At 41.0% G+C, this 27,439-nt stretch overlaps 2 protein-coding genes across 6 annotated transcripts in view; both read left to right on the top strand.

Annotated features, from left to right (window-relative positions):
* Positions 1-2,498, top strand: part of CUL4A (cullin 4A) — a 36,032-nt gene extending 33,534 nt beyond the window's left edge. For 4 of the 5 annotated variants that reach the window (XM_048327567.1, XM_048327575.1, XM_048327559.1 and 1 more), the window contains 2 exons: positions 654-806; positions 1,082-2,498. In XM_048327567.1, the coding sequence (XP_048183524.1) occupies positions 654-806; positions 1,082-1,177 (249 nt within the window). In that variant the 3' untranslated portion in view covers positions 1,178-2,498. Of the gene's footprint in view, positions 1-653; positions 807-1,081 lie in introns of those variants that run through there. The other variant, XM_048327583.1, reaches the window with a different exon arrangement.
* Positions 2,499-7,295: 4,797 nt separating this feature from the next.
* LAMP1 (lysosomal associated membrane protein 1) lies at positions 7,296-26,628 on the top strand. The gene is made up of 9 exons (XM_048327629.1): positions 7,296-7,406; positions 16,438-16,553; positions 17,862-18,075; positions 18,180-18,341; positions 21,872-22,089; positions 23,594-23,716; positions 24,628-24,697; positions 24,868-25,038; positions 25,623-26,628. The coding sequence occupies exons 1-9, from the start codon at positions 7,370-7,372 to the stop codon at positions 25,760-25,762; spliced, it is 1,251 nt and encodes a 416-aa protein (XP_048183586.1). The 5' UTR covers positions 7,296-7,369; the 3' UTR covers positions 25,763-26,628.
* The last annotated feature ends 811 nt before the right edge of the window (positions 26,629-27,439 follow it).

The following is a 27,439-nucleotide window of genomic DNA, read 5'->3' as shown; positions in this document are numbered from 1 at the left end:
TTAGGTTGCTTCTTGCACTTGCAAATTTAAATGCCTATATATTAAACTAAAAGGATGTAGAAGTTTCAGTCCATCTTAGAAGTTTCTGTGGTATTGCTGAAGTGTTGGTACTATATTGAACTCATGAATCAAATGTCACCATGTCACTTCTATATTTAGCAGGTAAGAGGGCTATAAAAGTCAGGGTAGTCCCTGATTCTGCAGTGGATATCTTTGTTGTATCTGAATCTCCATTCTTGACACAAGATGACATATTTTAATTAACATTGGCTTGTTTCTTTTTTGCCTTTGTGTATTGAATTCCGTAAAAGTCACACTGGAGTTTGACACAAAATGCTGTATTTGAGTTGTCAAACTGTTGTGTTCTCTCAGAAATCTGAAGGGAGTTTTTAATACTTACTTTAACTTATCAAATAATGTAAAATAAGACACATTATTTTTTCCTTTACATTATTGTTAATTTTCTCTTTTACTTGCTTTAGCAGTACTTCAGAATCACTTAGCTCTTAGAGTGCAGTAATGTGTGCATCTGTCTCAAGAATGAGTAAGAATGCATGAATTTCATTTTACTGCAAAGGTTAACTATAGACATGTAATTAATAAAAACTAGTAGCAGAAGGTGATATGATTCGTGGTGTTGTATTGTTCTTCAGGTTGAGGAACAGGTCAGCACAACTGAAAGAGTATTTCAGGACAGGCAATACCAGATTGATGCTGCTATTGTACGAATAATGAAGATGAGAAAGACTCTTGGTCATAATCTTCTTGTTTCGGAATTGTATAATCAGCTGAAATTTCCTGTAAAGGTAACTTATGTTTTTGTTTGTCAAACCATCCTAGATTTATCTAAATATATGTAATATATTTTTCTATTCAGCTTGTCTAAGAGCAAGAAATGTGAAATATCATAGAATTAAACATAAAGATTAAGGTATTATGTGAAGAGAAAGAAGCCAGAGTATCCATAGTACATTAATTATATACTGTGGTGCATTTCTTACGTAGTTTTTAGCAGTATTTTTAAAAAATATATTTGCCTTTATATTACTAACTGTTACACTAATCTCATCTTTTCTTGTAGCCTGGAGACTTGAAAAAGAGAATTGAATCTCTCATTGACAGAGACTATATGGAGAGAGACAAAGACAACCCCAATCAGTACCACTATGTTGCATAAAGAAGAAATAGTTTTATTTTTAAGAAATTAAAAGGCAAAAAAATAAAAACCAAAATCATCCACATATATCTTCAGGACACCAAATACCTATGCTGTTCCAGACTTTTGTTTTGGCAGATTTCAGGTTGATGTATATTATTCAACCAGCTGCATGCACTGCTGTGGAAAAGCAGCAAAATGACATGTTAATTGATTGCCTTTGTCAAGACTTCTTACTAATTTTAAATGTCCTGGGTTTTTTTTACCCTTTAGTTAATCTTTTGTTCTCTTGGGTTCTTCAGAATTTAGTTTTACAGTTTTGTTTAACAGTGTCATTGGAGTTGGATGGAAAGGTAAAATCACCTGTGTGAGAAATACTTCTGCGATGGATGCAAGTCTGGTTTCTTCATTTAGGTGTTCCTAACTGCATCCATAAAGTCCCTAAATGCTGCATTCTTTAGCTACAGTGACAACTTGGGTAACTTTTTTAAAACCCTTCATTGATGAACATGTATGTGTAAGCAGTGTTGTTGAAATACACTGAAGTTTGGAAGTTTTGCACCATGAAAACCCTTAAACTTGTGTTCAGTTAATTTTCTTCCAAGTTATTGCAAACTTCAGTCTGGTTTGGATAAATCAGGTTTTGAAGTGAGATCCTTGAAGTGCCAAGAGGACAACTGCATTCATGTGTGTACTGAGCTGTTGGATTATTTAGCTAAAATATGGATTGTTCTATTACTACTACTTCTGCTGGCTTGGGTGGCAAAGATTAGATCTGAGTCAGAGGCCCTACCTCATTTTAGGGCAGCAGGTGTATTTCACTGTTTCTGTAATTGCTGTAACATTCAATTCTGCCTTGAAAATAACATCCAGGGAACCTACTGTACAGTGTGCTCCACTTTAAGAAAACAAAACCTTTTTTAAAAAAAATACTTTTATGGTCTCAATATTGGGAAAGCATAGCTTTTTGTCTTGAAAGACTAAGGATTTTGTGAGTACTTTGTTACATATTGTACATATGTAAGTTGATTTGAATTAGAGTGAAAGACACTGTAGGTCTGTTAGATAATTGTAACTATAAGGAAGACACCTTTTCTGGTAATACTTGCAAGACTGTTTATTTTCCTCATCTGTCTGCTGGTGTGTTTCATTCTGAAAAAGAGCTACCAAAGGAGTTTTGATCACTACATAAATGAGGATTTAACTGAGCTTCTTGAGAGATACCTTACTAAGTTTATGTAACATGGGGTTTGTGCATCAATTAAAAGGCCACCTCTTCTTAAAGTAAACAGTGCTGAGTTGACATCTTGTGGAACTACATATTAAAAGTCCTTATTCTGTCCTCTGGTGTCATTAATTGTATTGCATTCTGAATCATTTTTGTTCCCTTTGTTTCAAAACTAAACACATTTAGTTTATTGTATTTAAAGCATATTTAATATTATAATTTAATATAGACTTATTTTAATATTTGAATCTTCAGTTAATGCAAATAAAATCTTTGATGCATATTAAGTATTCATTTCTTAGCCTTTTTGAGAATGTGGCACTTCAGTTTGTGTGGTTGGTTCTTTAGTACACCATTCACTTTGTAGTTCACTTTTTATGTGTATGGAAACCAATGAACTCTATCTTAGCAGACTTCGTGCCTCACAGAATATGTGCCTGACAGAAATGTGATGGCCAGAGAGGCTTTATCCCCACTGAGAGCTGGCAGTAGTGTGCAGTAGCTGTTCTGAAGCAGTGAGAATGTACTGCCTGCACCTTCCGAACCCAAATGTTCTGGTTCAGTGGTTTTCAACAACAGCTTAAGGCAGTGGTGTTATCCTGACGATGACTGAAATGGTTCTGCCTCAAGCAGCAATGTTAATTAAAAGTGCTGAGATGTGCCGTTTTTCTTAATTGCCACAGACAAAGAACTTCTGCCATGTTTTTCTGGTCTGGCAGTTAAAAATTAGTTGTTCCACAGCAGTGGAAATTATGAACAGTGTCTTTCTGTGCTGTATGCCCTTGGTCCCTGACTGTATCTTCCCCTACAACTAACCTCAAGCAGCAGTACTCAGAGGGGTTCTCCTTGGTTCTGCCTTTCTGCTTGTGGGAGCGGGGGTTGTGTCCTTTATCCAGCTGCTGATCTCTACCCATCCCCTTACCCCTTGAACCTACAGAGAATGTAATGAATCCCTGAAGACTTTTACTCTTCCAGATTAGTCTGCAAGTGGCTTCAGAGGTTCAAAGCTTTGGGACAAACTGACAGGCCAGGTCATTGTGACTCTTTTTCTCAGGTCCTCATTTTTAATTTGATTTCCTCAAATTTTTCTTACTGGGATTTTTTATGTGCTGAACCAAACAGGTAAGCAGTTACTTTGAGTCAGCATGGACATCACTTCTCTAAAGTGAAATAGCTGCATTTGATTGCTTTTCAGTAGTTGGTGTTGGAATTTGGCTGAGCAGCGTGCCTCAATCACTTGGTTCTTTGGTGTCATATTGCCCTGAGTGTACCTGTACCCACAGGGGTGAGGTTAAACATTTCTTCCTGGAAGATCACCCAGAGTTGAAGATGTTGGCCAGTAGCAAAAGTAACAGATGTCCTGTGTAGAGCATCTATGTTCAGGTATGTCTGGGAAACCTGGGTCTTGGCAATTCAGCGTCCTTAGAACAAACTGTATAGCAGCTTCTATGGAATGACAAAAATAACAGCAGGAGTCTGGATACAGCTGGGGGCTCTAACTTATCCAAACATACATTATATGCATTTTAGAAGCAGTTTTCCTAAGTGTGACACACTGTTCTATAGCCCAACATTTCCTGAGGGAAAACAAGTGTGGGAATGTAGGCTGAGAGCTGACTTAAACGTGCTTCCTAAGCCTGGCCGTTACAGCTCTCCTTACCAGCCTCCTTCCTCCCCCCTCCTTGGGTCTTTTTTTTCTTAGTTCTGTACTTTGGCTTCTCCTGGATTACTGTATCTGAACCTGGGTTTATCATTTAACTCCCTTGATCTGCTGCAGCTTTTTTCATCCTTTGTTATACAGCTTTGGGACAAAAAAAACCAAAACTTACACACCTGTCAGGTAACTTCAGTGTCTCAGCTTGTTATGCAGATCTACCTATGCATTGCTGTAGGCAGGGACGCGGAGTGGCTGGAAAGCTGCCCAGTGGAAAAGCAGCTGGGGGTGCTGGTTGACAGTGGCTGAACAGGAGCCCCAGAGTGTGGCCAAGAAGGCCAGTGGCATCCTGGCCTGCATCAGCAATAGTGTGGCCGGCCAGCAGGACCACCAGGGCAGTGATTTTCTCCCTGTACTCAGCACTGGAGAGGCCACATCTCAGATTCTGGGCCCCTCAGTACATGACAGTGACACTCTGGAGAGTGTCCAGAGAAGGACAGTGGAGCTGGTGATGGGGCTGGAGCTCAAGTCATGAGGAGCAGCTTGGGAGCTGGGGTTGTTAAGGCTGGAAAAAACAAGGCTCAGGGAGGGGGCCTTATTGCTCTCTACAACTGCCTGAAAGGAGGCTGTAGCCAGATGGGGGTTGGTCTCTTCTCCCAAGTAACAAGTGACAGGATGAGAGGGAAAGACCTCAAGCTGTGCCAGGAGAGGTTTAGCAAAAATTTTTGTTAGGAAAAATTTCTTTACTGAAAGAGTTGTCAATCACTGGATCAAGCTGTCCAGGGAATTGATGGAAGTCACTATCCCTGGAGGTATTTAAAAGACCTATAGATGTGGTGCTTAGTGACATTAGTTTAGTGGTACACTAGGCAGTGCTGGGCTACCAGTTGAGCTCAGTAACGTTTGAGGTCTTTTCCAACCTAAATGGTTCCATTCTGTTTGTAGGTTTATTATCTTTGGCAGGTATGTTCAGGAGAGTACCATGAAGTTGGTTAGCCGTTCCTAGCAAGTCTCTTTGGAAAGGAAGTAACTGTGTGAAGTCAGGTAATACTCAGCAAAAGGCTGTGGGAAAATAGAGCCATGTTATGCAGAAATTGTTTCCTGGTAAAAATTCCTAGCCTGTATTTTGTCTCCCTTGCTTGTAGTCTGCCTGGACATCAGAGGACAGCTTTTATTGTAGTAATGGCTCCTACATCTCCTGGGTGTTTCCCATGAGCAGCCCCTTCTGCATCCACAGCTCTGAAAAAAGGCCAGGCAGTGCATCATGGTTTGTGTCTGGGCCTGTGAGCCTGTTGGTTGGCCAGCAGCTCTGTCAAATGAAATGTGTAGGGGCTAGGTATGGACTACATTTCACTTCCCTCAGTGACAGCACTAATTTGGACCTCCAGGCTGTGTATATAGCAGCTTTTACAGAAGCTGTAACTTTGTTTGTGTATGTCTCACCCTGCTATCAAGTTTGATTGATGTCAGCCAACAAGTTACCAAGCAGTGGGGCTGATGGCCAACATGGTTGTGCAAGACTTGATGCATTTGTCTAACAAACACCCTGGTAATACTTGTACTGAAAGGAGGTGGAAATTGGTATTGTGCCATCTCTGCACCATTATTAAAGGCCTAATGAGCTAATAATCCACAGCATGGAAGGTCAACATCATTCTCTGCTGATAACCTTATGTTCTTTATTTACCATATTTTGCCACAATATTATTGCTTTATGCAACTTTTATATATATATATTGATCTTTTTTTGGTAGTAATCCAAGCATATGTCATTTTTCCGTTCATAGACGCCTACCAATTTTCCAGCAGGGAGGCAGAACACTGCACACCAAGTTTAAACCTGACCTTGGGCCTCCCTCTCCATTTGTCTTGTGGGAGATTTTGTGTTCCGCAGACCTTCCTCCAGTCCCAGTGCAGGTTCCAAAAACAGTGATCCAAAATGAGAACAGCCCCTATCCCACCTCCATTACCCTCAACTCCTCTGCAGATGACTCATTCAAACACTTGACCAGAGCTGCTTGTTATGTCCTTTTTCAAACTGACTAACTTCTGCTTTTGGCAAAGCATGGCAAGAATAAAGATTGCTAGAAGTGTTGCAGGGAAAAACAAACTGAAGTAATGTATTACTGTGTCTAAAAATGCACAGCTAAAACTGCAGCATTAAAAAAGAAATGCACGTTTATAGCAATAGCATTGAAAATTAAAGGTAGATCCCCAGGCCCCCGTAAGGAGCAACTAAACTTATCCAGGATATTTTGGGGAAACAGGAACTGTGAATGAACTGAGACAAACAGCAAGGAAAGGTCAAGTTCACAGTAGCTGAACTTGACTTTAGCACCTGGGAGTAGCTAAATTGCATTTCAAATGGGTTGAAAGTAAAAATGTATGAAGGCAGCTTGGGAGCAGAAATGATTCTGCCTCAGAGCTGATTAATCTGGAGCAGCCTGTAGTGAGAAGAGGGGACTATATGGCAGTCATTGTGAGAAAGCAGAGGCATGCTAACATTAGGACACATTCCAATAGTACCAGAAACAGGATTTCAGGAGCAAGATATATGCTTCTGAGGTTTCAGATGAAGTAAGCATATCCCTAACACTGTAGATAAGAGAGACCATTGGATTACAAAGTGATCAAATGGCCTGGGCTTCCCATCTCCATTACATCTGACAATATTTACAAACTAACTTCACCTTCTTTTCAGGTTTTCTCAATAAAAGAAAAGGGATTCCTTAAAAACCATCAGACACCTGCTATGTGAAACGGCAATTTTTACCCATGCAAACACACATCCTTAGCAGTCCCTGTTGTGTCTTGGAACACATGGGAGTTATATGTAGACCTGAGTATATAGATACAACACTTCAGAGGTAACAGACCATCAACTTCCAATGTTTTTACACAGCTGGAACTGAATTGATTCTGTGCGAAACGACCGTACTCGCCTTAAACTGCCTTTAGGTTCAGTGGCATGAAGCATATTCTGGAGACAATTCGGAACTCAGGCGGCTGACTTGCTCACCAAAGCAGCTCCTCCCTCAGTCCCCTCACCGCCGCTTCCCCCAGAGGAGCGCCCGCACACCCAGCCCCGGCCCCGCCCCGCTCTCGCGAGATCCTCCCCGCTCTCGCGAGATCCTCCCCTCCCTCTGTGGCCCTGGGCACCCGCAGCGCCCAGCCGGGTCACGTGACGGCTAGGCGGGGCGTGTGACGTCAGCGGTCAGATGACCGGCCGGGGCCGTCGCCAGAGCGCCCCGAGCGCGGAGCTGCCGCCCCCCGCCCGCCCGCGCCGCGCGCCCGCTCCCGCTCCCGCCGAGCCCCGTCCCTGCGCCCCGACATGGCCCGGCGGCTGCTGGCGGCGGCCGCCCTGCTCGGTAAGGGGCGGACGCGGGCTGCCTGTGCGCTCGGCGGGGTGGCGGGGGGGGGGGGGGGGGGAGGCGCAGCGGCCTGAGGCGGCCCTGGGGCCGGCGGCGCTGGACGCGGCACCTGTATCTGGAGACCCGCCCTCCCGCCCGCTGCCGCCTGCTGTCGGCGTTCCCGGGTGCTGACTGACCCGCGGGGTCTCGGGGCTCTTGGGGGGCCATCCCGTCCCCTCCCCGCGCCGGGCCCCTGCGGCGCCCGGGAGCCTCTGAGGGCCGCCGAGGTACGAGGGCAACGATGGACGGGAGGCGGCGGCTGCCGGGCTCGGCGCGCTGAACCGCGTAGCGCCCGGGAACGCTGGTCTGAGCACCTGCGTTGGATGTAGGGACCGCGCTCCGGGAAGAACCTGGAAACACGCCTGGAGCACGAGGCGTGGAGACGTGGGAGCTACTGATGTCATTGCTAGGAAGCAGCATTTTCTATAAGGCATGTAATGCTCCCTTGCTTAATGGCTTTCTTCCTGCCATATCTTGAGTAAAATACGAAACGTGTCTGGAATAGAGAGATTTCAGTGCCTTGATGAGAAGGTTTGTTAGGGCAGCAAGGCTGTTTTACGAGGAAGTGTGTCTTGCTTGTTTACTGATAACTACCTTCTTGCTTTTGGTTTCTTGTCTTGAAAGCCACATCACACAACACTTATCAGGTTTCTGAGATGTGGCTTTGGCAGCAAAGGAGACTTGTTCAGCAGCTGGCCAAAATACTTCCCAAATAAAACAGCAGTTGAGAATGCTTATCTGCCATCATTTTTGGGATATGACGGTCTTTGCGACTCCTCTAAGGTCTCTTTGGTAGTAAATATCGTTATCACCATTGACCGTACTTCAGTTTCACTGAGCCCAGAAGATGCCACTCGCAAAGGGCACTGAGCGGTTCAGATATCTAGCCCTTGTGAGCCAGTGTAGTGAGCACAGTGACTTACAGTGCTCCTTGACTTGCTTTTTAGGGTTGGCAGCTGAAGTGTCGTTGAACTGGTGTTATAGTGGGAATTACTTGTATAGTTCATTTGATATAGTTGTGGCTTAAATGAAGATCTGCTTTACAGTTTGCTTTCAAATCAGTTTTTGTGATTTTTATGTGGTACCATAGTTAATACTTTCTGCCACTGCAGTAGTCTTCCTCTGCTTAATTAGTGGTCATGAGTATCATTCGGTGCATTATCTTTGTCAATTTTTGGCATATCAAATGTGTCAGGTTTCTGCAGCTGAGGCAACAGAATAGTTTGTTTTACTAGAGAGTAACTATTTACTGGTAGTCGGGACTTTGTACCAGTGTCTAGTAGCTTAGTAGCGGGGTGTTTCTGCATAACTTTATACTGCAATCTTGGGGGAAGATTTTGTGGTGCAAATAGAGACCCCCTCCTTGCCAGAGTGTGGGGTTTGGGTTGTAAGGTGAGGGGAGAAGAATAAGAGATAATGATAATATATGAGCTGAAGTCTTCAGATATTTTAGCTCATTTGCAGCCTTTTAGTCATCTGAGTGAACACTGATTAGGATAAAGTAATGGTCACAGGAGAGTGAAAGATTAGCATGGGTGGGGCAGATGTGAAAATTTGTTTGGTGATGCCTTGACTTTGGGACAGTAGATTTTTTTTTTTACCTCTCCCAGTCTCACGCACTGTTTCAGTTTTCTTTTCAGATAGAGCAGCAAGCACTAAGCTGAATGTTTCATGTGTCAGCATTGAGCATTTTGCAATTAATTTCCTCATTAATATCAAACATACATATGGAAATAAGAAAACAGGTAGTATAGTGGTAAATGTAAGGAGAGGGGGCTGTGGGAAATGGAAGCACCTCCCCTAAACTTAGCTGCTGCTTTTTGAAATACTGATTAAGATGGTGCTTGTCTGTTGTTGAGCACGATGAGTCAGTTGGGTTGTGTGCCAAACCCAACAGAGCTGCTCGTGCTCTCTGAGATCTAGAGCACCCATAGATTTTTTCATTACTGAAACTTAGACACATCAGAGAACACTTTCTTGAAAATTTAAGATTAGAATCAGACACAGATTCAGTGCAGTAAGTAATTAAGTATTTGAGATTTAGGGAAGGAAAAATTCGTTTTTCAAGGCAGTGTGATGCCTTTTTAGAGGCATTGACACATAATCCACGTGTTTCTATTGCACAACTCTAGTCCAAAGAGGAATTCCAAACCTTGCTACCGATGTAAGATACGTGAGAGAAACTTGATAATGAATTCCAGCCAGTGAGCAATTTGGTGCTGAATTGTTTTTCTGAGGTTTGGCATTATCGGGTGTTTGGAACTAAGACCAGTGTAACTTGGTTTTCACAAAAACGAACTACTTTAATGTTGAGCAACTTTGAAACACTGTTTTGTCAAATGCTGCCCTTGACATAGTGTTTGCTTGATTGCTGCTAGAAGTGTGTTGACACAGTCTCTAAGGATCTGAATTAGTGTGTCAGTCATCATGTGATAGGTTACTTGGCTTTGACTTCAGCAGCTTTTCTGACTTGTGAAGTAACTTCTTACTTGCTGAGAACTCTGCAGGTTCCCTGACACGCCACTTTTGAGATGTGTTTCCAAGGTTTCTGGTCAGGCTGAAGAGTTTAATTTTTTGTGTAACCTGCTTCTAGATTTTTCTGTGGCAATTAGAATGTTTTCTAATCAGTAGCAGACAACAAAGTGAAGAATTGCCTCTAAATACAGAGGAACCTGACTCAAAAGATTGATACTCTATTGCAACATTAACTGCTGTTGTTATCTCTGATAAGCCTTTGTAGGTCTCCAAGATAAAAGCTTATTTCTAGCAAAAGGCACACCTTACCTTTGCTTGTTACAACTTCAACAGTTTGTCTTTGCTTTCAAAGTCAGCCATGATTATTTGGAAGTTCCTTGAGAAAGCTTGGTGCTGAAATGGATTTCTTGGTATGTGTTCTCTTAAGCTTGGCAGAAGACACTTTTGGGCATGTGAGTGGTGGTAATTACAACAGTTACTTGAACACTCCCATACATTATCTTGATTCTATATTACATACTTTTAAATGTACCTTATGTTTTGGTAAATCAGGATTCCATGGTTTTTGGGCATCTGACTTCAGGATGGATTGGCATCCCTTCCAGTCTTAGTATAACAGTTTCTTAACCTTTTCTGTCCCTTGACAGCACCACTGGCTATCAGTACTACTTTTTCTACTGTTAATTCCAGGTATGAGGGTCTTAGGAGCACCTTGGCCTTAAGAGTACAGAGTTTTAAATGTGCTTCAGCTCTGTACAGTGGGTACTTGGTCCTTCTCCAGTGTTCAGCCTTGAGCACAGAGGTTCACAGTTAATACACTTGGTTTTCTTGTATTAAACTTCTGATGGCATCTGTTTTCTTAACAAGAATTCATTCCATACGATATGCAAACACCTGTATGTCTTTACTTTCCTTGGCAGGGTTAAGATCTACTCTGTAGGACTGGGAGAGTGGTTTTACTCAGGCGGTTAGTTTATTACCTTATTTCCAGTATCCTCTCCTCTGGGGAAGCTTTCTCTTTAAATTGTCACACAGTGCTCCTTTCTTCAAAACATTGTTTGGGTCTCGCAGCTGCCTTGAAGAATGTGTGTTAGTTGTGTGGTGTGATACAGCAGCACTAACCAGAGCAAGTACAAAATGGACTTGTGTGAATGCTGAAAAGGGTCTGGCCAGGGGAGTTTAGCTCTCCCAGTGCACTCATGTAATCATTTGCTGTAGAGCTATCCCAAGACTTCCTTCCTCTAGATAGGAAGCCATAAAGAAGTTTCATGTGACTAAACTTGATGCAATTGTGCAATTCTCTGGTCAGTTGCAAGTGTATGGCTACTAGATAGCCCTTCCTTTTAATGGTTTTGTACTTGTATAAATTTGTTTATAAAGACAGAAATTATTCATCTGCAAACTTGAGGTGAGAAACAAAGTGTTTGCTGCCTTAATGGAAGTCAACAATATCAAAACCATAATCTGAGATTGCGTGAATTTGTCTCTTGGTTGGCAAGGATGCATATTCTGGGCTGGATCGGGAACTCGATATAATCAGGTGCTGCACCTGCACAATTGCAGCTGGTTCTCTTATGCCCTGAAGTACTCTCATGCATTGAATTAAGCTCTGTTCTCCCTTTCCCCCACCACTGTGCACTCGAGTCCAGCCTTGTCTTCTCCTGCCAGCTTTCCAGGTAGCCAGCATTCAGTCTTGCATGTCCATTGGTGAAAGGTAAGTATAACTCATAACTTTATGGAGACCATCTCACCCCTTGCAAAGTGTTTCGTACATCAAGCCTGTCAAGGGATTTTCCTGCTTTCAGTTGTTCCTGTCTTTTTCTTTCTGTATTATACCAAGGCAGTATAGATTTTGAATCCTAAGGAAGTGATCTTGACTCGGTCTTCTGATAAAGGACTTGCACCAGCTGTCCCTCTGGGAGTGGTGCGTACATTAGAAGACAGAGCATTAGAGGAGAGCATAACTCTTCTGGGATTTTTCCATTCTCTTCTCTGGCATAGATTTAGGAGTCTAAAGTGGTGACTAAGGTTACCACTGTTCACAAAATGGCACTGAGATGACAGGATCATTCTGAACCATCAGAATGAGTAAATTACTGGGCAGTTTGGTTCACATATACAATAGAAAATAAACCTTCTTTAGATAATAACCTGCATTTCTTATCTGCTTGGATTAATGCCCCACAGATAGCAGTCTTCACTGTGTTTGCCATCAGAACACCTGGGCAAAGGTGCAGGGCAACACATCAGTACTGCAACTTAGGTACAGAATGATTATATAGGGCTGGCATCCCTTACCCCCGCAGTGCTGCTGCGCAGTAATTCCAGGGTGGGCTGGAGCTGAGGAGAGTCTGTGAGTGTGACCAGGCCGTGGGATACTCTGAAGCCCGTCAGAGCACGTCCCAGGAGCCAGCAGCTGCGCTGTGCTGCAGCCATGCTTTTCCTCCCAAGCACCGTAGGCAGTTGATATAACTGCAAACAGTCCCTCCCATCTGTATCTGTGTGGCTTAAAGTATTGATGATATGGAATATGTGCCCAGGTGGGTTTGGATGGCCTGCTGCCCTTTATTCCAAGAGGGAGGAAGAAAAATGCTAAAGAAGTTTTTACTTACACAGGAAACATGACTACAGTAATAAACCCCAGATTATACAGAAATAGCTTTTGTATTTTGTTATTGTCAATGTTCCATGTTTCTAATAAATATTGGAGGCAAAGTAAATTATTAACTCTAGTAACTGAAGTCCTCTTTGCAAGCAGATGGTGTACACAATTGCCATTAAATATGCTTGGTTTTCTAGCACACAACAACCATTCATCTCTCTCCCTTAGTAGGTTTCCCTTATATGGGACAGTAAATCAAGGGTAGCTGTGTTTGACTAACAGGATTTCAGTTATAAGAAGGTTGAAACCTGAAAGCATGTGCTAGATTGTTTTGTTAGCTTTGTACCTTTCAGCTTAAAACAAACAACTTTATGAGGTGGATTTCTTTAAGATAAATTGTTATACAATCAGGGAAGTATTTGTTTTGTTTGACTTACTTATTTTATCTCAGAGTATTCATATACTTGGAGGTTTTTTGAGGTAAGTATGTTAGATAAAGAAGGATGCTGGATTTAATTCAAGCAACATCTCTAGTTGTTGCTTTAACAGTTACCTTAAGTGTTTTCTTGCATGAGACTGTAATTGCAGAAATGAGGTATAAAGGGAGAGATTGTCTTACAATTTTCAATTGAAAAGATGCAGCTAGAATAAATATATAAGCAGCCTTTTTTTGGAACTTATTGAAATACAAAGGAAGCATCTGAACCAAGTGAAATTTCTTTGATGTTAGTAAATTTTTGATAATTTCTTTGCTAGGTATCCATAATGTGGTGTTTCCAGCCAAGTGAATAAGGAACCCAATGAAACTTACTTTTTGCTATTGAGAAGTTTTGGACCACTGCATTTAAATCTGAAGTACTGCACTTGCTGTGCCACAAGTAGTTGTCAATATAGGGCTGCTCTGCATTTTATTAAGAGGAACACTTAAAGCCTAAAGTTAAGAATCGGAGGGTTGTATCAGTTTTTGTGTTAATTAGCAAAGAATGATATTGTTATGAGATGTACAAACAATATTCTCAACTTGTAGGTATGCCCTGATAGAATTAAGCAATACATTATGTAACTTCATTAGAAATATTCCCGGGATAGATTGATTCAACATCAGTTTGCTTTTCTGTAGTCTTGACATTTTGACTGTAGGCTCGTAGTGATTGTGGGCTGGTGATGATTCATGCATTAATCACTGCTTGACACTGGAACTGCCTTCACAAAACTCAACAGATGCTTTCCTGCGAGACCCAGCGAGCTGTTCCTCTGCCTTAAACTGGCTGGAGCAGAGAATAGGCAGGACCTTCTTTCCTTCAGTGTCTTGATTTGTTCTTCAGTGGTTTTTTTCTAATTTTTCTTTGCTCCTATGTCCTATACATTTCACTTGGTTTCATCTGCATTCCTTCAAGACCTTGGGAGCAGATGATGCTGCAGCAGAGTTTTCTCTGATCACCATCCCTGTAAGTATTGCCTTACTTGCAGTGAAACAGTTCTCACCACTCCATCGAGGACAGCTCAGGGTCTCGTGCTGGTTGCATCTGTCTCATCACTGACACTGCAAATCCAGCAGCTGCTGAATATTTCTTAAGATGGACTAGGGTTTTATAGCATTTGTTCCACACTAATGAAATCAGGATTCATATAATGATATGAATTTAACCTTACAAAAATCTAGTAGTTATGCAGGTGTTACTATTTAATGTTTATTCATGCCCCTCATTCCGTATTAGTTAAACTTGCTGAGGGTGATTTATCAGCTCTTTATTACCAGAATTTGTCTTCCATTTGGTGCTTTCTGGTACCTCTGCATTGTCTGTTGTTCTCTGAATCATCTGTAATGGACAGATCTGTCACGTTTTCATTTAGGTCAGCAACATTTTTCTTAATTGTTTTTCAGTCTTTTCTTTCCCCTGCATTTCTTTTAAAAATTATTTTTCCTTCATTCTTTTATTACCTGTTACTTGATTATTTTTAGCTCTAAAATTGCCAAGACTTTTAATAGCTATCAAACAAGGGAGTCTGCATGCACACTGAAGGTTTTCATTCTAGCACATTCTTTAGTCATAGTGTTAGTTCAAGGAGCAGTGGATTCTTATTCCCTGCCTCTACACATTTTTTACGCTCTGCTAGAAATCTTGAGGAAAGTGTAAGCAGCTTGCTTTTGAGAAAACTAGTGCTTGCATAAAATGTAAACAAGTTCCAGATGTAAATGCAAATCGAAGGAAACTTTGCAAATTGAAACTTTCATGTGGAAGAACCTGTTTCTGAATTGCTGGACATAAAGGCAAAGGTAGGACAGTTTTGGTTTGAAATAGGTTTTCTACACTATCTGTTTTTAAGCATTTTCTTTCTTCTGTCTATCTCTGATCTCAAGTCTAGACTCTTCAAAAACTGGGTAAAGTTGAATGAATTCCAGTTTAAGCTCTGCCCTCTTTGGTGAGGGGGGAGGATGTGATGTTGCTAAGGGGAAGGCAACAAGGGAAAATGCTTGCTGGGTGCCAGAGAAATAGTTTCCAATGTGTTCCTGTGACTGATGTGCTTTCTACTGAAGTCCAGCTGACAAAAGTCCAAATTTTCCTAATAATTGTTTTAATACAATTGTACACACCATAGTTCTACAGTGGAAAGTTTTAAAATTAGGATTTGTTTCTTAAAAACTTCTTGAGGAGGGAAGCTAGCTAATGGATAATCCCTCATCTGGATCTCTTTGCTATTATCAACAGTTGAATGGATTAGCATGTGTGACTCGTTAAGGCTTATTTGCTTGTGATAATGGTTTATGTCTTGCAGCTGTTTATCAGGTTTTCTGCAAGACTGAAGTTGTTGCAAATGCAAACTGGTAAAGTGCTAGCATGGAAATAGTGCAGGCTTATTGCTGTGAGGTTCGATTGGGGGTGGTGGTGGTGACAAATTGGGAATCTGAAAAATAAAAGGCTCTAAAATAAAGAACTGGTCAGGTGCAGGAGCACTGTCAGGTATCCCGTGCCACAAATGAAGTAGGAGATAACCAGCTTTCCAGCTGTTTGCAGCCTGCCACAATGTGTCTGTCTCCTGTTTGAAGCTTTGTTGGCAGTGGACCCTGGTGACCCTGGTCCCAGTCCATGCTGCCATCAGAAGGGATGACTGTGTGCTCCCCTTGCTGTGTGTTCTTGCCCTGTTAAGTCGATACTTTGGGCATTTGTACTCAGCATGCTCTGAGCGTTGAGGCTGGAGCAGAACAAGGGGCAGAAAAGTTTTTCTCTGCTTTTCTCAGCAGCTCAGTCTGAGTTTAGCTTAAACCAGTCAGGAAAACATAACCTTAGTCTGTGTCAAGATCTTAGTCTCCTCCTCCTCTCAAGTGTGGAGAGCATGGTGACAGTAAAGAGAAGTTCTCCTGGCAAGGGTAGCATGCTCTATCATGCTATTTTTGGCAGTGCCTTCAAAACATCTGCAGTCAATCCAAGCTTTCTAAATGCTGCATTGAGTGCACGTACAGCTGAGTGTCCTGGTACAGCAGGAGTGACGGCTGCATGGTGTGCTGTGGGGGGAAGGTGGAGTGTTGTAGGGCGTGCAGGATCAAATAAGCTAAGTCACGTCTGGCTGAAGATGGTAAAATTGTTGCTGTATAGGGTGAAGGCTGAAGCTGCCTTGAACGCTATGACTGGTGTTTGTTGCATATTTTTCTTATCTCTTAGGACCCAGCAAGTCAACAGTTTTGGGTGGCTTTGCATTTTTATAGATGAGGTGTTAAATTTGTCTTCTGTTTGTTAGTGATGTTGAAGGTAGAGACTGTTAATGCCCAAGTTTCCAAACTCAGTTGCTTAGGTTGTACTCCCAAAATATACGGTTGTACTCCCAAAATATACAGTTGTACATATTTGTCTCTTTGGGATCAAAAATGCAAATTTATGTGACACCAAGTTAACCGCTTTTTATTTTTATCAGGCTTTTTACAGGCTTCCTCTTCATTTGAAGTGAAAGATTCAAGTGGTAAGGTCTGCATAATTGCTGATTTGACAGTAGCCTTCTCAGTGGAATACAAAAACAATGGGCAAAAACAGGTAAGGGCAGTGAGTATCTTACTGCTTGTCACTTATTAGCATTTTTAGTATTTATAAAATGTGTGGTGTTTCTGCACATGTGCAGTATTTAAACTTTCAGTGAGTATTTTTATGCATGATAAACTGCTTCAACAAAGATTTTTACCCTCCCAATCATGTCGCATCAGCTTTTCTTTATTACGGATGCTTCTTCTAATTAAACGGCAAGGTTAAGGCTGCCTGAAACAATCACAAACAAAACATTTGAAATTACTTTTGTGCCTGAAATTCCACACCAGTCCTATTGATGACTAAAATGGTTTTCACTGGAACTGTAAAGGCAAAAATACTATGAATTCTCTTTTGGTAACTTGGTCACACTCACATGGACTAAATCTGAACTGAAATGGCTGTTGGCATGTAACTTTTAAACTTTTTAAACTCCGGAAGTCTGTGACCTTCCTACTTAGCAAATCTCTAGATTTCAATGTATCTACAGACTAGTGCAGTGCTTACAGACTGTTCCATATTAACAGCAAAAGCTTGTTAATGGAAAATTAAGAATTTGGTTTAACAAGTAGGTTTTCTGATTTTTTTGTATCTTCACTACTGAATAGGAATTGTGGATTATTTATAATCTTATTGCAGTTTTGGGTTGTTGAAGTAGATTTTTTTTTTTTCCTAGCCATCAGTGTAATACAAGGTTAAAAAAATCCTACTACTTTGCCAGTGGTTCACTTGCTATGTGTGATTTGAGCTGAGCCTTATATTGTATAATCCACGTTTTCAATGGTGATGCTGACGCTCAGAACTGACATCTTTCATAACATGCTTTTGTCTGTTTCTTCTTGTAAACAGTAAGCTCAAAACTTCCAAGTAAATGTTGTATTGGTCTTCAGATACCGCATTTCTTCACAATGTGTAATAAATTCCAAGTATTACAGTCAAGCTATGTAAGGATGTACCATTCACTTTTGTTCTTGCTCAGCTGTACTACAAGAAGCAAAGCTTAAATTCTCCCATTTTCACATGTCCAGAGTTTGCAAGATTTGATTCTTGTAGTACAGAAGTACCTGCAAATTCATATTGCTAGTTTAGGAGGAAAAAAAGTCTAAGAGGTGCTGTGAGTATGTACTGTTTTGTACTCCACTTTCAGAGAGCAAGATTCTTAAATTTGAATGCCAGTAACATGCTGCTTGCTATATACTGGTATATAAGTAGACATCTTATAGTACATATTAATGTCTGCTATATGTTTGTAACAGTTTCATAGGATATTTAAAAAGCTCTTAGGAAAAGCTTACATGTGTTTTCTTTTCTACCCCGCAGTTTGTACACTTTTTTCTTCCGCAAAATGCTTCAGTAGACTCACAGAGCTCATGTGGTAAAGATAACGCATCTCATCCAGTTTTGATACTGGATTTTGGAGCAGGACATTCGTTAAGCCTGAATTTCTCAGAATCTGCAGACAAGTACCAAGTTGAAGAGTTAGTTTTCCACTACAATCTGTCAGATGCAACTTTATTCCCAAATTCAACTGCAGGTAAAATGAAAACTTCCTGTTGTTGTTGTGTAACCCTTCCAGATGTAATACTGAGTCATTTCTTTAAATACTGGTACGTACTAATGCAATGTATCTTTTTACAGGAGTTGTGAAGACTGTATCACATAAAAGTATTATTCAGGCACATAGGGGCACAAAATACAGATGCACCAACTCCAAGCACATCAATATGAAGGCTGTGAATGTTACTTTCAGCAATGTCACTTTGGAAGCCTATCTCACAAATGGCACTTTCAGTGTGAACAGTAAGTATCTTGTAACAGAAAATGTACTTGATGAGATAATATTTCCAATAACAGGTTATTTCTTTTTAAGTCCTGACTAATCATATTAAAGCGGGTACAAACCGGATCTGAAGTTCTGATAACAGCATCTTTTGAAATGAATGGACTTGCATCAGGTTTTCTCTGTAGGATGTTGGAATCCGTGATTAGGAGATAGTGCCCTGGGTTCCCATGGGTATTGTACTGGGCTGTTCATGAGTGTGGGTGTTAAACACATGCTGCAGTAGGTTGAGTGGTCACATGGCCAAAATCCTAGTTTAAGAAGTATCTGGTAACTTCCAAGCATTATGGCCTCTACTGAAATAATTTGATCTAGTTACTGTGTGCTCTGGAGAAAATTAGTGAAATAATGGCAGACAGTAGAGAACTGATCTTTAGGGAGCAGAAATGTACATCTTCCTACAGGAGATTTTATGTCAGCTGTAACAGTCAGGTTTTTCTCTTTCAGGCACGATCACGAAGTGATACTTTTATCCTGATTGCTTGTACTGAAAAACAGTGTGGAATTTTACTTCAAATTATTAAAGGCCAATTACTTCATGATATGTTCATGTCCTTTGCTTTTGTGGCAGCACTCCACAAACACAAGAGAGCTGTATAAGCTGATCACCCATAATATCTTAAGGAGTGATAAGTCTTTGCCTTACTTTTAGAGTCTTCATCTTCCCTGGGAAATGTAGAACTTTTCTTTAGCTGTTAATCCCATTTATGCACCTGCTAAGTTGAAACAAATACTAGAAACTAGGGTAGCCCATGCTAGCATGGAATGGATACAATGAACAAGTGCCTTCTACTGGAGTATCTCTACCTTGTCCTGTTTCTGTGAAAAATACCTTGCCTGATGCATGATAATAGAGGCATTGACTTCTTTTAGGCTGCTTCACATGACTGGCTCAGATTTGTGTGTATCATTCCCTTGGTCAAACTCTTCCATTCAGTGAACTAGTTTGCAGTAAAGATGTGGACCTACATTAATGCTTAAAAAAACCTACACCAAACCCAGATTTCTATTACTGCAATCTTCAGAACTCTCTTTTTTTAAAATTATGAAACTTTGATCTGGTTGTTTTACCAGGTAAGTATGATAAGTGATCATTTATCAGCAGGCTCAACCATAAGACATGATTACTGGGAAAAGCTGATTTTTAACTTCTACAAAACTTCAATAAAATCTCCCTATGTAATACTTTTCTTTAAGACCTTAAGATCTGCTCTTATATAGTCCTCTAGTTAAAAAAGGTCAGTATTGCATTATTTCTGGAGAGTGTTTCTTGTGGAATGCAAATTTGTCAGCATTTGCTTTATTTTCTATTCCTATGCTTCCTTCTCTTTTTTAGATAAACATAAATGCTTTAAACTTGTCACAGTCATATTCTCTACATTGCTTTTTTCCATCCTGTAATATCACTGATTTGATGAAACTACTGATTCTTAGAAAAAAGATGTGAAGTTCTGTGATTGTGATCTGACACTAGTCTGAGTTCAGGGATGGAGGGGGATGTTATTTTGTGGTTTTGTTACTTCCACATTCCTGTTATTCATACTGCCATGTGCAGTTTTTTCTTTAAATTATTATCTTCCCTAAGTTTTTATAACAGTGTTGGATTTGACTTTTCCATTCCTAGTGCACAATGAGTTAGCTCTTTGGGGTTTTTTTTCAATCCTTTTTTTTAATACTTTTTCTTAGTCTTCTTGACCTGAAAATAATATTGTGCCCTCCAGATCTGTTCTTTCCCTCCATTCTCATTGGCTTGAGCCTTCCCCTGTCCCTTAGGCAGCTAGTTATTGATAATCTTTAGATCTGCAATTTTCCCTTAATATTTTCTTTCTCTGCAAATCTTTAATGAAAGGATATTTCTGCTGGTGATCTGTACAAGGCTCACTGAAGGGAAGAAGAGTCAATATTCAGTGCATCTCCATAACTAGAAACAGTGACTTCTGTCAGTGTACTAGAAGTTAGTGACTGAGGGGATGGTAGTGCTTATCTGGAGCTCTAAAAGGGAGGCTTTGATTTTCTCTCTGTTGGTAGTTTTGCCAGCTGCGTTCCTGTAACTGTTGAGAAAAGATGAAAGAATCTGTTTCATCTTCTGATCTGTCCTGAAGAGCTACTAGAAACTGCTCTAAATCAGTTCAGTAAAAATAATGTATCAAAACTCCATCTAGGCTAAACTTCCACTTGATGTGATTTGGTTGTTTCTATCTCTGCCAACTTAAATAAGAACCTCTATGTGTTGAGGTCTTGCAGATAGAGGGTAATTCTCCACTGAAGTACCCAGAAGGTTGCTTTTTGGTTTGTTAGGAAATGATTGCATTTTGGGATCAGACCAGTATCCGTCTACAAAATACAGGATCATTCCTCCTTCATCCGCCTTCATTCTGCTCTTTGACTTTCCAGCAGTGGAGTAGAAATAGGAAAGCAAGCTATGTTAGAGTGTGTGTGACTTCAGATGGTGTGATTAGAGTTGCTCTTTCTGAGCTGTAATTGAAAGTCAGGCTGCTGTTTAAGGCTATTTATTAGGTGTCTGGTATCTGCAAGATACGTACGCATTAAATTTTAGAAGTAGGCCCTTTGAGTCAGAGTTGATTGTTGCTGCAGTTGTTGTTGTCCTTAAAAAGTTGCAAGTTGTTATCCCTGGCATGTGGAGATGACCTTGGCTTGGAACATGGAAGCCTCTACTTTAGTAATGTCTTTGTTATGACCTTTGGTTTTGGCTTAGATGTTCAATGCAGGAATCTTCTTGGCTCCCAGATCAAGTTAAGATCTTGCTGCCACATGTTTCCAACTGCTCTGGCAAATAAATCAGAGTCACTGTTCCCTTGGAAGTTGCTGCTGGACCGGATGAAAAGAGAAGGTGAACTTCCACACCTTCACAGCCTTGTTGACCCCATGGAGGGTGGCTCCTTGTGCAGGACTGAAGGGAGGATGGATGTGAGAGGATCCAGCAGAAAACTTGCCATCAGAAGCAGTGTTTTAGAATCCCCTTGTTAAGGAGAGAAGAGCCACAGCAATATTTTAAGGCTGTGTGGGTATTGCCAGAATAATGAGATTGAGGGGAAGGAGAACACATCTCCTGGGATCACACATCCTACTTTTAACAGTAGACAGGAGAACTGTTCCTCTGCTTTTCCTTGAGTGATAGGGATCCCAGCCTGGCCATGAACAGACAGCAGGAACGCTGGCTCTGTCAGATTTATCCTGACCCAAGAGCAAAGCAGAATGACAGATGAGAATGAAAGTGGATGTGGTCACCATGAACTTCAGTAAATTACCAGCAGAGTTGTCGTTTTCACATGCCAGGCTTTAAAAGGGTGTCAAACTTTGCAAAAAGAATTTAGGTAATTCTTTAGCATTGTGTTTCTGAGCTTTTATTATCTTTTATTAGGAAAAAAGCTACTTGAAATTGTGTCTTCCTTTCCCTTGAGGATTGAAAAGGTAGATCATCCCACAGCTTCATTTTGTTTGGTAATGACTGTTTTCCCTTTCTCTGCAGCGACGGAATGTGCTGAAGATATGGTCTCTACTACTACTATAGTGCCTACAACTCCTAAGCAGACTACTAGCCAGGTTCCAACAACTGGCCCAGCACCAACCTCATCACCCCCAAATCCTGCAGTTGGTAAATACAATGTGACTGGTCCAAATGGAACCTGTGTACTTGCTTACATGGGCTTACAGCTTAATATCACCTATCCAAAAAAAGATGAAAAGGTACATTTTGATTTTTGTTTCTTCAAAGCCTTCAAATTTCTTCTTTGGGGAAGACTTGGTAAATTATTATAAACTAAACTTTTTCTTTAAAAAGCCCAGGTATTTATGTTCATCCATCATTTTCCTCTATTTGAATTGCTTAACTTGGTCTAGACTAGTGACATTTCAAACACTTCTACTGAAAGTGCTTCTTAAGGATTTTTCCACTCACTAAAAGCAGTATTAAACTGTTTTATTAAACTGTTGAATCCAGGAAGTGTATATGGTCATTTAAGAGAAGTAGTAACAATTATCAAGATATGAGATGGGGAATCCTGTTACCAAAGTTGCAACTGAAACAAGATTTTTAAACTGTTCAATAAAATACAGAAATTTGGCCTGAGGCATAGAAATAGTAAATGACTAGTAGAAGGGAAAATTACTCCTGTAAAACTATAGTTTACAGTTTACTACTGTAAAACTGTACTCTGAAACAAGCTTGTGACTTAATTACCTTCCAGCCAGCACTGAAGATGTTTGGGTTTGACTTTGATGCTTAAAAGCTACTTAACAGCTGATTTTAATAGTAAAAAAAAAAAAGAATAAACCATGGTTTATGTAAGATCCAGCCCTAGCACAGGTTCTTTCCCTCCACTGTTGAGCAGAGCCCAGCTTGCCAGCGCTGTGGACAAACCCAAAGTCCCAAAGGGACTGTTGAAGATCCCCAATAGGAAACAATAGTATTGCAAAAGAAACTACTGCATTTATTTATGATGTTGATGATGACTGAGAGGTAAAATCATGCGCACTTATAGCTGATCTGTGGCTGTAGTGTCTTGTTATGATGATAGCTGTGTTTTAGCCACCTTAATTGTGTGAAATTCCATGATGCTGGTGTTCTGGTTCTGGTGGAACAACTGATTTCTAGTGTAATGACAGGTGAGGAAGTGGCAAGTAGGTTTTCCAAAGTCACATGAGGATCAGCTAAGAGTAACTGTGAAAGGTTTCTATTTAATTGTTTGGCAAGTGCATTTAACCCACAGCCTTCTGCAGATGCAAGACCGTATAAAATCATGAACCATGGGCACAACTAAAGCATTTTGAACTGAAATGACATGCAAGATGATTGTGCTGACAGGTGGTTCCCTTAATTGCTTCTACCTTACGTCAAAGCAGTATTTTATAGCATAAAAAATGCCCTCCGTGTAGTGTGGTGGTTCTTGATATTTTTCCTTATGCTGCAAGGACCAAAGCAGTTTGTGTGGAGAAAGCAGTGGGTTCTTGGCTGCAGCCAGCCAGGGCTGCAGAAAGCTTTGTTAGATGTGCCCTTAGTTGTCTGGCAGCCTGGTAATTCAGGTGCAGCCTGCATGGGTCTGTAATGTGCACACGTATCTGCCCTGGTGTCTGTGACATAGGGCAAACACAACACTGCAGGCATGTGGCACAAGCCAGCTACACCTCGACTGAGTGTCAGGTGATGTGTTAAGTCTCTTCAAGTGTCATAATTGATCCTCTTCTCTGACAGATGGGTTTGTATTTGCTGAATCTCATACCACGGAATACAACTTCTTCTGGGACATGCAACAATACATCTGCCTTGCTGAATCTGACTTTTGAGAAAACGAGGGTTATCTTCCAGTTTGCATTGGTAAGAGTCTCTGCACCAAGCATGTAGGGCCTGCAGGACTTTCCATGTGGGAAAACTAACTGGGGCAAGTGCAAGAGGGAAAAAGACACAGCTACAGGAAGGGGAGTAACTAATTCCTTTGGTTTTAATACTGGGCATTAGTGGGTTTTATGCTTGGTAACCACTGTGAGAAAAGAATGTTTATGTATATACGCACACCTACATGTGTACACAGAAAAGTATTTTGTTTGGAATGGGAACTTCCTTGAAGATTGTGTTGCTTACTCATTAATGCTTCTTGTTGAAACTGGGAAGAGCCTGTGACAAGTGGGCATCTCATCTAATTTTAAGCCTGGAGCTAGATTTAAGTCCTCATTAATATTCTGTGTACAGCCCAAAGGCCAAGTGTGCTTGTTTTCTGGTCTCCTGTGATGGTTGGGAATCCTGTTTCCCACAGCCCTGCCCCAGGTGTTGTATTGGAGCTGCATACCTTTGAGGACTGAGTCCACTGTGTTTGTCAGAGCTTCATGCTCCTTTTAATGCTGATCACCTTGAGCTGTTGCTGTTAAATGACTCTCTGCAGCTCTGGGTGGGGGTACCAAGATCACTGCATGTAGGCTGCTTACGGAATGGGTGGGACTATGCCTGCAGTGTGGAAGTCAAGTCAACAGTTTGGGGGTGACAAGGCCCCCTTTCTCTGCCTCTGTGCCCTCCCACAAAATAATCTTCCTTAAGGTGCATACTTTGTGAAGCTTTTCTCTCCTGAAGTCCGACTAAGCACCTCCTCGGGATGCTAATCCCATTTGTGGTCTATGCTTTGAAAACCTTTGTCAAAATGCATGCAGAATGGAACCTGAACAGCTTGTGTTGTACATCATCAGCTTAAATGACAACTACTGATTTGTTGGTTTTTGGTTGTTTTTTTTTTAAAGAATGCAAGTGCTGAAAAATTCTTCCTGCAAGGTGTGAGTGTAAGCACGACTCTGCCTTCTGAAGCAAAAAGTAAGGACTTCTAAGAAATCTATTCTCTGAGATTACTTCTATAGATATTAAGGGTAGCCTGCATTAAATAATGTATGAGAAATGTTGGGGATGAATGTATCAAATTTCAGCTCTATGAGCTTACAGCTCCTGCTCTTCAGGTTTATATAATAAGACTTTCTCTTACACAGATCCAAAATTCGAAGCATCAAACAACAGCATAAGTGAGCTGAGAGCTTCAGTTGGGAACTCCTACAAGTGCAGTTCCAAGGAGAATCTGCAGGTCACGGACCAAGCCCTTGTCAATGTATTTAATGTTCAGATCCAGGTTTTCAAGATTGATGGAGACAAATTTGGGCCAGGTAAGAGGTTTGCATTTGGCAGCCCCTGTCAAACCCAAGACTTGTGAAGTATACTTTAATATAACATTCTGTAGTCAAATGTCAGCTTGTGGGTGCTCTGCTTAGTCTCTGCATGCCCCACTACAGATGATGTGGGGGCTGATTAAGGTGTCCGAGTTGAGGCTAGTGTGAGAGGTATGTAAAAAGCTTTGAAACAACTTGGAACTTGCTCCTGATGGTCCAGAGAAGAGTGAAGGAAGGGTGCTACCTTGCCCTCCAAACTGTGTGCAGACAGTTGTGTGAAAGGGGCAAACCTGTACCTTGTGACTATGGTGAAAGCAAAATGATTGTGGGAAGAGTCGTGTGGATATTTATGATGGCTCTTGAGGAGGAAACAATCAGTATAACCTCCTTATTGTGTACACACCTGGTACTAGAAAGACTTCATCCTGAATGGTCATAGTTAGTGGACTTGGCTTCCTTTTTCTTGTTGGTAAGCTAGCTGAGCCAGTTTTATCTTTGCTGAGAGCAGAATGCTGAAGTTCTGGATGTAGCCATCTGTTGGTGCACTAGTACCTAACATGGATGTTTTTCTCTCTCTTCAGTGGAAGAATGTCAACTGGATGAAAATAACATGCTGATCCCTATAATAGTTGGTGCAGCCCTTGCTGGTCTTGTTCTAATTGTCTTGATTGCTTACCTGATTGGCAGAAAGAGGAGCCATGCTGGATATCAAACAATTTAATTACTTGCACTAAAATCCAGTGTAGATGAAAAGCAATTGCAAGAGGCTGGGGGAAAAAAATTGCCCCACATTTCCCTTGAACCAGTTGATATTGTAAGGTAACATCTTTTCTTGCAAATTGCTTCTTTAAAGTCTGCTTTATTAAATGTGAAATCATCTTGCAGCATTTAACTATGCACAAAAATAACTTCTGAAGATTCTGGTGTTTAATTTTGCTAACTAGTTTTAATATTTACCCACTTAGAAACAAGCTGAAAGTTTTTAAGGGTGCGTTTTTGGAATTGGCATAAGACCATGTCAGCTATGGATTCCAGAGAGGGATGTTGCTAACTGACTCAATTTCAGAACTCTTAACAAAGGGAAAAGGTTCATTATTTGCACCGCTGCCATTGAGCGATGATGTTAAGTATACTGATGATGCATTTAAAAAAATTAAGTAACAACTGACAAAATTGAGATTTAAAATCTGAACTTCACCTTGTCTCTTAGGTGTGTATTTTTTACTAAGCTTTCAACTCAATGCCTGGCACATGCAGGGTGTGAACAACGCAATACTCAAACCTTACAGGAACTCTTTATGATTGGACAACTCCCCTGTTTGATATTTTTGATGCTATGCCAGCTCGTTAGGAGCTGGTACTTTTTTAAATGGGTGTTATTTTTATTTACGTTTTTTTGTAAAGTGATTTCAGTCTATTCTGTTGGAAGGTTCAGAGAGATCCTGTTACTGCACATGTGTACAATATAGATCTCAATCTGCTGATTCTCTTGCTTTAAACTTGGCTGGGGGGTTGTACACTTCAAGGATCAGTTCTTATGTATGCATTGCCTGTAACAATGCTAATAAAGACACTTTTTTTTCTGTATTTCTTCGTATTGCTGATCATTCTTAAAACCATTTGTTGACCATTTATCGAGTGCTGAAGTAATGGTTTGGCTATACTTGGGAAGCTTCAAACAATCCTTAGTGTGGAATTATGTTAAACAAGTGCGTAGGTTTTTTCTTCGTGGCACAAAGGCAAACCTTAATGTGTGTGTGTGTTGGAATTGCACTCCTGTTTTGCACTTTGTGTTTGGCAACAAGGAAGGCTATGTGCTGGTAACCTGAGACCTGGAGAAGGTACCTCTTCCATTAAACTGCCACTTGCTGAGACATGTCAGTACTCCAGTCTGCCTGGCTAAGCATCACTTTCTGACAGTGCTGCTGAGCTTCTCAGTCTAAGGCCTGTGTAAATGATGTTTCATGTTTGATTTTGAAGTTGGCCTCTTACCACAAAGTAGGAAATGCACATCGGCTGCGGGTTGTGTGCCTTGTAACATGCTGAAAATGAACCTTGGTGTTTAGTGCTTCCCTGACTCCCTCCTGCAGCAAGGCTTTGGTGTTAACAGTACCAGCTCTGCAGGGCAGGAACTGGGGCACACCAAAACATTGCCCAGAACACTCCTGACCATGAGAACCTAATGCGGGGCAGCAAGGCTGGTGTACTTTGGACCAGTGCCCTGTGACCTTGAATGTACCTGGAAGCTATGAATTTTGCTAGTGGTGAATAGTGTTTCCTAATACCTGCTGACATATTACAAGTATGGTAGTGCTACTGTCCTTGTAATTCAGTACTTGAGGGAAAAGGATAGGATAGCTCAATCACTGTTGAGTAGCAGTCTCTAGTTGTCTAGAAG

This window comes from Corvus hawaiiensis, chromosome 2 (assembly GCF_020740725.1).
Source record: "Corvus hawaiiensis isolate bCorHaw1 chromosome 2, bCorHaw1.pri.cur, whole genome shotgun sequence".
Taxonomy (NCBI): domain Eukaryota; kingdom Metazoa; phylum Chordata; class Aves; order Passeriformes; family Corvidae; genus Corvus; species Corvus hawaiiensis.
Note: the sequence above shows the minus strand (reverse complement) of the source record. Positions and strands in the feature narration are given on the sequence as shown.

Coding starts and splice junctions, on each gene's coding strand:
- LAMP1 (XM_048327629.1), top strand. CDS start 7,370: ATGGCCCGGCGGCTGCTGGCGGCGGCCGCCCTGCTCG. Junction 16,554..17,861: donor AAAACAATGGGCAAAAACAG/GTAAGGGCAGTG, acceptor TCTACCCCGCAG/TTTGTACACTTTTTTCTTCC. Junction 24,698..24,867: donor TCTGCCTTCTGAAGCAAAAA/GTAAGGACTTCT, acceptor TCTCTTACACAG/ATCCAAAATTCGAAGCATCA.